The sequence below is a fragment of the Propithecus coquereli genome, unplaced genomic scaffold (assembly GCF_000956105.1).
Source record: "Propithecus coquereli isolate 6110/MARCELLA unplaced genomic scaffold, Pcoq_1.0 Scaffold33, whole genome shotgun sequence".
Classification (NCBI taxonomy): domain Eukaryota; kingdom Metazoa; phylum Chordata; class Mammalia; order Primates; family Indriidae; genus Propithecus; species Propithecus coquereli.
Genome location: NW_012148952.1, coordinates 131038 through 143474, shown reverse-complemented (window position 1 = coordinate 143474; position 12437 = coordinate 131038). Strand labels below are relative to the sequence as shown.

Genomic DNA, 12437 nt, shown 5'->3' with positions numbered 1-12437 from the left:
TCACCTAAATGTCAATAAATTTCTGTTAAAAATTGTCTTAAAATGTCTACAGAATTTCCTGAGAAGAAGAATTGCCCTCTGAATTCATTTACTTCATTGAATGTCTTTTGACATTCTCTAATTTGGGACAAAAGTTACCACTTACAATAATAATAGCTGCTATTTATGGAACACCAGCTTTGTGCCAGGCTCTGTATTGGGTACATGTAAATATGCACTTGCTTATTTAACGCTCTCAACCACCGTTAAAGCTAGTCGTTTTGTAGTAGGAAACTAAAACATAGAGAAGTGAGCCACAGTCCTCACGCTAGTCACACACTAGTAGGTTTGGGAACAAAGAATTAACCTAATGTGTGATTCCAAAGCCCATGCTCGATACCAGGGGTTGGCAAACTACTGCCCCAAAGCAAAATCTAGCCTGTGAGCCTGTTTTTGTATGACTCTTGAGCTAAGAATTATTTTAAAATATTTAAAGGATAGTAAACAATAAAAAACAGAGGATATGTGACAGAGAGCATATATGGCCCACAAAACCTGATATATGTATTTCCTGAAACTTTACAGAAAAATTTGCCAACTCTGTTCTACATGAATATCATCTTACCACAACAAAAATAAAAATATAAAATACATTCTTAAGCCGATTCATAGTAAATGCAAATTTGTAAGCTGATTCCCATAACATTTTTATATGTTTTAATATTTTGACATTGTGCAGAATATAATCATTCATTAAAGCAAGTTTGATATTTGAGGTAAATTTCCTAGGATTTTGGTTACAGATCAATCATGGACAAATTATATTTGGCTATCATTTTATTTGAGAATGTGCTCTTCTGTGATGTAAAAGAGTGAGAAAACTGCCTGTGGATATCCCAAACTCCATCTTCCTCTTGTTTAAACTTTTCTTGATTATTTAGGTGCAATTATTACCTCGGTATTAGAACAAAGGAGAAGAGTAGAAATGAAATGTAGCAGTTCCAGATATAGATTCCTAAATTTTGCATAGCACACAATCTCAATGCTATTGGATTTGTAGAATAAAAAATAAATCAGAATAATTTTTTAAAAATCTGGATCAATTGTACAGTAACAATGACTACACAAAGACAAATTTCTAAGAAAATTATTGCTGTAATAAAGGCAAGTATCAGTTGCTTACTAGGGTAGAAAAGCCAATCTCTTCTCCTGAGAGAGAGGCAGAGGTTGACTATCACCTGATGTCACCAATAGAAACAGCTGGTGGAATTCCATGCTTGGTGGGGACCATGGCTAAAGTAGTCAGCCTTTGTACCAAAGGACACTAGCCCCCATGCTAATCCTAGAGACAGAAATAGAGTTGACAAGACTTTGATATCAACCCAATTGCATAGTGTTGACTGATGGTGTACTTTTGCTGCAAAGTAAGCCCACAATATCCACAAATCACTGATGTTTCTGAATTACATTTTAAGGAATGTAAACCTAAAACCTATTGCTAAAGATGAATAACCAGGCAGTTCAAAAGACAGGCTCTACTTTGTTTTAATTTGCATTCCATGAATGGGAAGCCATGAGGAAATTCTTCAATGAGTATCATAGCCACTGGATAGGAAATAAAGTGCTTCATTTTAACGCAAGCAAAGCCAAGTCAATTGCCTTAGATCTACGTGCTAATAAGAGACGTTGAAGAAATCATCCTCATAAACCAAATGAAGACAAACAAACAAACAAACAAAAAACTATAAGAAGAATCAGAAAATCAGCAAATCACATATTGGACACTTACCACAGTAGAGCAGTTTTTCATCTGATTTATCCTTACAATGAGGAATGCCATCACAGGTGAGCTGATAGTCAATGCATTCACCATTTCCACATTCGAACTCCAAATAAATGTTGCAGGAGGAATTTTTAGCTAAAAGAGTAAAACGATCATTTTTTTTTTGTAACAACCAAGATTTGTTGATACCATTACAATTATTTTTCTTAATTTTAATTATAAAAATAAACTAAAATTTATCTAAATATAAAATTAAATAGAGGGAAATGGCTTATGGCATTTTTTTCATTAAAAATTAAGAGGAACACATTTTGTTGTTCTTACCCTCCCTTTGTAAATGTTTTGAGAGTTGCATGGCTTTATTTTTCTTTTATGCTTATTTGTGTATTTTGCTAATTATTCAGTGACTGTGCATGTGAAGGAAAAGTGTGTCTTAAATTTGGATGACTATAGTTATGTATCTAGTCTAGCAGTCTACCTCAAAATTAAATGATAAAAAAAGAGCCAGTTAAATGAGCTCTGTAAATAATGAAAATGTTTTTGTGTTTTCTATGGGAATCTATCACATGTTTTTTAATATATTGAAAATTTTCAGTAGATATCATACCCATTTTTGAATGCTTGATGTGAAATCATCTCAGTTGAATGAATGGTCCCAAATTTTCCCCACCTCCTACTTGGTCTTTGTCCCCCACTACCTTCTAATAGAGCCTCAGCAGCAAGTTCCATAATTCACGAGTACTGGAATTGCTAAAATCACCCTCATCAGCCTCCTGTTCTATCTATGTGTGGGAGGTACCACAGAGCAGACCCTGTCTTCCTGCCACATATGGCCAGCACCTACTCCTTGAAATGTGCCGGATCTGTGGGATGAGCCGCTGGAGGACAATGGAAGCACGTGCAACTGAGTCCAGGGACTTCAACTGACCACTGGCATGTTGTCTCATATCTAAATCTCAGGATTTTCATAAGAAATTAAAAGTTTGAGTCTTTTATGTGGTTTGTCCTAACTTTTAAGCACAAACATCGTCAAGTATGAAAAAGAATCCTTTCTATAGCTAGGTTTTATCCCGGGAAAGCCAGTACATAATCACTGTTTTGAAGGATCTCTTTTGAGGAAAATCGACTTATTTTTATTCTTAAATAATAGATTTACTAGCACTTATGGAATCCAATTTTTTGGGTGTGCTGTCTGCTCGCATATACTCACTCCATTGCTTGTCAAATAGTTGTACATAGAAATCTAATTGTGTTAATTATGTCGGAGGTAAATAGAATTCATTTATCTCTGCTAATATGAGAAAAATACCTTAATTTTATAATTTACTATCAATTATTTGAACTTTATTTCATGAATATTCAATTAAACAGCCACTAACATTATTTGAAGTTTCCACTATTTTATTTCTTTATTATTCCTAGAATTTAATTTTAACAGGATGTCTCTATATGTATATGTGTATGTATCTAAGACTTCTAATTTAATTCTTTCAATGATAGCAACACTTTCCAAAGGTTTTTTTTTTTCTTTTTTTTTGGTGCAACCTAAACTTGACTGGTCAATCAGGAGCTAATTTAGAACGTTATTTTAGAGAAAATAACAAAAAAATTTAAAACCTAGAAGTATTAATAAATTTAAAGGTAAAAGTATTGTTAAATAAAAAGGGTACTAATATTACTGGGTATAATTACCTTAGATCATGAACTGAACAAAATTCAGCCACTTACTGAAAGTCTACTGACATTCCCGACTTATTTGTCTATTTTAAGCACGTCCTATTTATAAAAATAAAAAATAAAAAACTAATTGTTAAGATGGAAAATTCTGTAGTTAGTGTTTTATATTCATAATGTCTTTGAGGGCAAGAACAAAATTGTTCACAGATAAGTATGTTTTTATATTTAGCAAAAGCTAATATTGTATGAGCACAATTCTTATTCAGGCATGTTCATTTGATGAAATAGTAATAAATCATGTTCTTTTGATAAAATATTATTAAAGTGCTTTCTCTTCTTTCTAGAAATGATGGTTCATCTGTCCTCTCATTCTCTTACATGACAATTACTTTACCTAATTATATTTGCTATTCCTATTTCTATCATGGATGTCAATAAGGCTAGTAGCATTGTGAGGAATGGAACTGCCTAATCTTTTTGTCAACAGTTATGACAACAAATGATTTTTCCCTCCTTTGCCCTGAGGTAGGTGTTAGTAAATGGCCTTTCACCTCTGTAATGCTTCCATTAATATTCATGAACAGCTCTGGGTGAAATCATTCAGATGTGGACATAGATATGCCAGAAACATTCTCATTTCCCAAAGATGGATTTGACAAGGAGAAGCCAAGAGTTACTTTCCAATCTCTCTGCTGGACAAGAGGATTTCAATACCAATGCACAATGCATACAGTCTGCCTCTATCACAGTTTGTCAGCTCTGAGGAATTTAATATCACTCTATAGTTTCATATGAATAAAATTGTACTTATTTAAAAAGATAGTTTTCTGTCTGATTCATTCTCTCTCATCAGTAAAGAGAAGCAGTTGGTTTAGTAGGGACAGTTGTATCTAATCTATTTTTCAGCAAGGACAGGCCTCTACTGTATGCAAATAAGCCTTGCTGTTTTGACTAAAGGCATTGCTTTACTACTGGCCTGCAGTGACCTATGAAAGAAACATGAGTGATTCTAATGCATGGCTAACACTCCAGGCTTACAGATGGCACCAGATCCAGACCATTACAGCTGAAACCACAAAGGCAAACTAAAAGAGAGAGTTTAAGCAATTGCCTGAGCAATTCAAAGAAGTATTAAGTGACAAAGAAATATGGGAATTTGTGGCCCGGATTATTGAAATCGGCTATCTGCATTTAAAATTCTGATCAATTGCATCATTATCTCATTTGCTTTGGCACGGTCTTAAATAAAACAACATTTACCCAGTTTGCTAAGAGGTGCACTTTTGGGTTTTGGTATCAATTTGCAAAGTAAGAAGATATGTATATGCTATTGTATTAGGTGCAATATTTTTCAAGACAAAGAAAATTATATCTAAGCATTTGTATTCAGTTAAAGATCAGGTAAAAGAGAAGATATTCCTGGTGCATAAAAACTAAAAGAAGACTGAAGATGAAGATGAGAAATACTATTATTATACCCCACTCAGCTAATTCTCTAGGATGAAAAGATGTAAGATGAGGATAGAAAAAAATTGTGAAAAATTGACATATCCTAACAGCGAGTTCACCAATTTCCATCAGGATACATTTCTCGCACCTTTCTTACATACGGATTGTCTTAATGTTAAATGGAAATTAACCTTTTTATATTGCTTGCTATTTTTCACGGCAGTATTGGAACACTTGAACATTTTTTTGTTTTGGAAACAGTTTTGGAAACTTAGTTGTTAATAAGTGTATATTGTAATGGTACTAATTAAAGATTGTAATGCCTTTGGGAGATATAAACATCATGCAAGGCTGCAATGTTACATTCTTAATTAACAGTTTGGAAATGATTACAAATAAGCTGCATGAGCCATTCTCTCTCATTTACATACTGTGATGGACTGTGAGTGGTTTTACTGCAAGGCTACTGACATATTGCCTGTATACAAGTTTATTTCAGCTTCAATTAATTTTGCTATTGACTGAATTCACAAAGTCATGACTGGAAGTTTTCAAACAATCATTGTGTGCAGATACTCCTCTAGCTAGCCCAATACCTTCCAGTCCCCAACCAGGGAGGTACAACATTTGTGACCATTTTGGTTATTATTTAGCACATGGTGCTGTAACTCAGTAGAATTGTGAACTGAGTTCTTGTTCGAACAGAGAGATAAAGCAACCAAGCTTCTAATACTGGTGAAGAATTCAACTTCATGAATATACTAAAACAATTTCAGTGTACGTATGTGGCAATTTGAGCACATAAGGTACGTTAAAGTTCAATTCTCTTTACTTACTCACACATCTGTTGTCATCTAGCAATATTCGGTCCCCTCTGCAAGAACAATTCACTCTCCCATTGGGAGTTAAAAGGCACAGGTCATGGCAACCTCCATTCAATAATGCACATGGAGAAAGTTCACCTGCAATGAACAGGCTTTATGGGTAACATTTTATATTGAATTTCTATTCTATGTTAGATATACATAAATAGTAAACTGTTAGACTGTCTCAATCTCTCAACAACATCTCATAAATAAGAAACATTCAGGGCTTTTGAAAACCTAAGCATTCCTAAAGATAAATACATTAGAAAAATATGTAGCATTAGTCACCACATCTTTTTTAAATTTTATTTTATTTTATTTTATTTCAGAATATTATGGGGCTCCAAATGCTTTGGTTACATGGATTGCTTTTATACTGCTTGACTCAAAGTTATAAGTATGCCCATCAACCAGCTAATGTACATTGTACCTGTTAGGTGTGATTTTATCCATTCCCCTCCTCCCCCCTCCCACATGTATGATTTCTGTTAAGTTTTACTTCCATCTGTGCACATGAGTGCTGATCAGTTAGTTCCAATCTAATAGTGAGTACATGTGGTATTTGTTTTTCCATTCTTGTGATACTTCACTTAGGAGAATGGTAACCAGTTCCATTTAGATTGTTGCAAAAGGTATTAACTCATTCTTTTTATGGCTGAGTGGTACTCCACAGTATACATATACCACAATTTCTTAATCCACTCATGAGTTGTTGGGAACTTGGGTTGATTCCACATCTTTGCAATTGTGAATTGTGCTGCAATAAACATTCTAGTGTAAGTGTCTTTTTGATAAAATAACTTTTTTTCCTTTGGGTAAATACCCAGTAGTGGGACTGCTGGATCAAATGTTAGGTTTACTTTTAGTTCTTTGAGGAATCTTCATACTATTTTCCATAGAGGCTGCATTCCTTTTCAGTCCCACCAACAGTGTATAAGTATTCCTTTCTCCCTGTATCCATCCCAGCACCTATTGTCACCACATCTTTTTAACATTCCTGTCAAGGATACCATGGCATCAAATGAACTAGTTCTGCTAAAAACCATATTGATAATGCAAACTGAAATTTTGTAGATATTTCAGTGATTAAAAACTTTTTAAGTCCACATGCAAAGCTTATTAATCAAGTATCATTTTCATAGAAACAATTTGACTTAAATGCTCAAAGATATGAATAGTAAGAGTAGAATAGGATTTTTGAAACAAATAATTAAAAATAAATTATCTCCATAACTGTACATTAAGCAGTATAGAATTTGCTTTAAACATTTCAAATAATCTTTTTCTTTCATTCTTTTTAACTCTTCTTTTTTATTTTCTTTTTTTTTTTTTAGATTGGGTCTTGCTCTGTCACTCAGGCTGGAGTGCAGTAGCACAATTATAGCTCATTGCAGCCTGGAACTTCTGGGCTCAAGTATCCTGCCACCTCTGCTTCCAAGTTGCTGGGACTATAAGGGTGAGCCACCACACTGGGCAATCAGTTTCAATATACTGAATGATCAAATCCTGAAGACTATCCAAAGAACTATATGAAAACAAAATCCACATATCATAGTACAACAAAGGAAAAAAAGAAGAAAACATGTAATTTTTTTTAAAAAAAAGAAAACAAAATCCAACTAAATATTTCTAGAGAACATAAATATATTTGTTGAGAGATCAGAGAGTATAAAATTGGAAACTAAATTGGCTTTCTATTGTAACTTACAGCTATTGGTGTCATTGGCAACAGCTATGATTCCCATTGGTTGATGTGGAATATCAGAACGAAGGATTTTTGTGTCTCCTCCTGTGTACTTGTTGGAACGCAGGATAGCTCTTCTTCCCCAGTCTGACCAGAAGATATAATTGTCATAAACAGCCAGACTGAGGAAAGTCCCTGGCCCAGACTTGACAATCACCTGCAATAAATTAAAATATCATATTTTCACAATGAAGAGCCTAATATTTATATAATCCACATCCATTTTTGCTTAAAAAAATAAATTGGATTTAGATTTATCATCAGATAAAAATAACATTTTACTGAATGAATTATCATAATATGCTTTATATTTTATTTAAAATGTTGCTATCATGTTTGGTGTTTGTAAGATATTTAGGTAATATTTTAAACACATTTCTTTAATCATTTGATTTGTATAAACAACCATATTGTTTGAGCATTATAACTAAAAATCACCAAATTAAAAATATGAGATCAATTAAAATCACTAACAAACATTTATTAGTCATTATTAGGAAATCACCAGATATATTGTGAACACTCATCAAGTTCTCAGAACTATATATGGAATATAAAGAACCTTAAATCCAAGTTCCTCCTTTAGGAGGCTTACAGTATGAGTGAATCAACCAGATGTACATGTCTGACAAAAGAAGTTTAAAAGTAAAGACCACATTTTCATGCAGATCAAGATAGAGTAAAAGAGACCTGATTTACCTTCCCACCTAAATTAGAAGGCAACAAAGTATGTGAAATAAGACTGTGCAACTCATTGCACACCAAGTAATGGAGGACAGTGATTCCTGAGTAACAGGAAATACAGGGTGCATTCCATCATGGCCACGATTTACCAGAGATTACAGGGGATAGCACAAAACAGAAGAACCCAACCAGAGTCCAGAAAACTCCGTGAGGGAAAATTATGGAAAGTAACAGTTATGGGAGAGCAACGTGGCTTGATCTCACAGGATGGAGTGTTGAGAGAAGAAAGTCCAAAACAGAGAGAACTGTGGATATCTGCAGAGGGTCCTCCTGGAGCATTCAGTCAAGTACTGATAAGGCACACATATGCATGTGAGGCAACTCCTCTAGGTTGGGGAAAGAGCCAATGGAAAAGATTAGAGAAAAGAGTCCCAAAGTTCCCATGGGTCCAAGAATCATATCTATTAATATCAACCAGACTCAAAACCTTCTCATTCATGGGACTCTGAGTAGAATTCTTAGAAGGGTCTTGCCTTAGCAGTGGAGATTTATTAACCCAAGACTAAACTCTGCTCTAGTTCTGTGTAATAGACTTTAGAAGCAAAACCTAAAAGGATCAAACCATTTCCAAGTAGCTTAACTATGTCCAAGAGAAAAGTTCAAGAATTTTTCTGGAAATATGAAAATTTATACCAATAAACTATTATGCAAGAAAAGATGGAAAAGGAAGAAAATTCTGAAATCAATAACTTCTGCTTCCACCTTAAGAAACTAGAAGAAAAGTAAATTAAATAAACATAGGAGAAAACTAAAGGTAAGAATGGAAATTAAAGAAATAGAAAACAGAAAAAAAATAGAGAAAAACCAATAAAACTAAAAACTCATTTCTTGTGATCAATAAAATGAATAATACATCATGATGAAGTTGGGTTTATCCCAGGAATACAACTTGATTCCATACAAAAAATTAATCAGTATAATTTATGATAACAGACTAAATAAGAAAACTCATATGAATATCTTAATAAGTGCAGAAAATTACTTGATAAGATATAATATCCATTCCTGACAAAAACCCAGAATAGAATTATAAATAGAAATAAAACCAGGCACAAGAGAAGGATGATTACTCTCACTACTTGTACTCAACATTCTTCTGTAGTTTCTAACCAATATAATAAGGCAAGAAAAAGGAAAAAGAAAATCTATATTGGGGAATAAAAAAGTCAAATTATATTTATTTGGAGATGACAAAATCCTCTACATAAAAAATCCAACAGAATCTACCAAAAAAGGAGCTTCTAGAAGACATAAATAAATTTAGTAAGGTTGAAAGATATCAGACTGCAATACTCAATTGTATTTCTATATAGTGGCAATAAGCCATTGGAAATTGAAATTAAAAAACTATTTATAATAGCATCAAAAAATATCAACTATTTAGAGATAAATATGAAAAAATATGTATAAGAACCTAAAGACTATAAAAATGCTAAGAGAAATTAACAAAAACATAAATAAGTATACACTATTCATGGTTTCCAAGATTCAATACTGTTAAAATGTCATTTCTCCTCAAATTGATACATTATATGTAAACTCAATAAAAACCCATCAAACATTTTGTAGAAATTGACAAGCTAATTTCAAAATTCATCTGGAAATACAAAAGACTTAGAATAGCAAAAAAAAAAAAAACAACATTGAAGGACTAACACTACCTTATTTCAATACAATATAAAATGACAGGTATAAAGAAAGTGTGATATTGGCAAAAGATAGACAAATACAGCAATAAAACAGAAGAGAATTTACAAACCAGACCCATATATTTACAGATAACTAATTTTTGACAAAAGAACAAAGGCTATTCAAAGAAATAAGATAATTTTTAAACAAATGGCACTTGAAAAACTAAATATTCATATGCAAAAAAGGAACTCCTGTCCATATCTCACAACATATACAAAAATTAACTGAAATTAGATCATAAAGACAATATAAAATTTAAAACTATAAAACTTCTAGAGGAAAACATAGGAGAAAATCTTTATGGCTTTGGATTAGCAAAGATTTTCAGATACAACATCAAAACCATGATTCATTAAAACAATGATAAAGTGAATTTCATCAAAATTTAAGATTTCTGCTTTTCAAATGACACTGGTAAGAAAATGAAAAGGTAAGCCACAAGCTATGAAAAAAATTGCAAATCATAGTTCTAACAAAAGACTTATGCCCAGAATATAAAAAGAACTCTCAAAACGCATTTATAAAATGAACGAGCAAACAAATAACCCTATTAAAGAACAAACAAATTTCTGAAAAGACACTTTACTAAGGAAGATATATGCATGGCACATAAGCACATTAGTATGAAAGATGATCAATATCATGAGATACTAGAGATGTTCTTGTTAAAATCACAAGGTATCACAACACAGCTCTAAGAATGGGTAAATCTAAAATGATTGACCATACCAAGCGATGGCAAGGATGTAGAGAAACTTGTAGAAATGTAAAATGGTACCAACAATTTAGGAAAAAGGCACATTTTCTCAACAAGTTAAAAACATACAGCTAGTGTATGATCTACCCTTCTACTCTTAGGTACTCATTTACCCAAGGAAATTAAAGCATATTTAACTAGGATTTGTACATCATTGTTCATAGCAGCTTTATTTGTAATAGATACAAACTTGAAAACACTCAATTGTCCATGTACAGGTGAATGCATAAACAAAATGCATATAACCCACATGACACAGGTTCCCTTTCTTGGGCAAACTCTAGCCAGGCTCCTCTGAACTCTTTTTTAACTAGGCTCTGTCCTTGGTCATGTCCTCAATAGTACAATTTTTGCAAAATTTCTAATTCAGTTTAGCTTTAATTCTTGATATCTGGCCACTCATCATATCTGACAAAATTCCTCATCCCTCACTATCCCCCAGTGAAGTCTGATCATCCTGGCTTGCTTCCAGCAAGAATCCCATAGGGTCAGTTTAGTCAGAATCCCCCCTTATCCATGAAATTTTCTCTTACTAATTTTTCATGTACTGATTCAACACTCTGCCCCTAAATTATAAATTCCTTCTTTTCCTGTTGTATTTGGAGTTGAGCTCAGTAGCTCTCCCCTACTGCAAAAGTCCATTGTCGTAGTTCCTATACCTCTCTTGCAATAGTCCTGAATAAAGTCTGCCTTGCTATTTTAATGAGTGTGAATATTTTTTCTTCAACATGCACAATGGAATACTACTGAAAAACAACAACAACAAAAATGAGATGTGCTATTAATGTGTATAACAACTTGGATGGATTTCAAAATAATTATGCTGAGCGAAAGAAGCCAGACAAAAGGGAATAAGCACTATATGGTGACATTCATTTAAACTTCTAGAAAGTGCAAACTAATCTATAGTGACAAACAAAAAAATAATGTTTCCTGGGGATAGAATATGGGAGAGGCAAGGTGGAAAGAGAAGAATTAAAAGGGAAGTGAAGAAACTTGTGGGGTCATAGGTATGCTCATTATTTTCATTGTGATCATTATCACAGATGTGGGTGTGTATAAAAACTTTTAAAATGTAAATATGTGCAATTTAGTGTGTGTCAATTATATTTTATTTTAAAAAATAAAGGTCAGAAATTTTTCTAAAATATTTTCAGTAGGAATTCTAAATATATATGACTGCAACTAGGTTTGGAAGAAAAGGATATACCAGAAAATTAATGTATTTATACTCAAGTTATTTTATTTAACTTTTGTTTCTAAACCTAAACCTAAGTAGCTTAGTCAAATAGTTCCTCTCAACTTTTTATTATAGAAAATTAGGAAATGAATAGGACGATAGTTTAAATTTGAGAATACCCCTGTTAGTTGAATAAAGAGGTCAGATATCTGGAAGACAGAAACTGATACAAATTTACTCCAGTAAAGAAAAGGCAAGGCATGATTAAGGAATGGAGTAGAAGATATACAAAAGAAGGAAAGGAAAAACCAGATCTATAATCTTCAAAGAAATCAAAGAAATCTACAAGAATTTGCCTTCATGGCATCGGAAAATTCCAGGGACATGTTTAAAGGCATTGATGTAATTTGCTATTTTATTTTCTTTGATTTTATTTAGAAGAAACCTGTGCCTTCCTACTGTGGACAAATTACATGAATGAGGATATTGCAGCATACTTAGAATGAGGAAACGGGCCTTTGCCTTAGCAACTTCTCAGTCAAGAGGGCCTTCATTTTTTAAAATAA

At 32.9% G+C, this 12437-nt stretch overlaps 1 protein-coding gene across 1 annotated transcript in view; it reads right to left on the bottom strand.

Annotated features, from left to right (window-relative positions):
• Positions 1 to 12437, bottom strand: part of LRP1B (low density lipoprotein receptor-related protein 1B) — a 542706-nt gene that overhangs the window by 458312 nt on the left and 71957 nt on the right. The window contains exons 2-4 of the mRNA XM_012650500.1: positions 7463 to 7655; positions 5725 to 5850; positions 1769 to 1897 (exon numbers count right to left, since the gene is read on the bottom strand). Of these exons, the coding sequence (XP_012505954.1) occupies positions 1769 to 1897; positions 5725 to 5850; positions 7463 to 7655 (448 nt within the window). The remainder of the gene's footprint in view (positions 1 to 1768; positions 1898 to 5724; positions 5851 to 7462; positions 7656 to 12437) is intronic.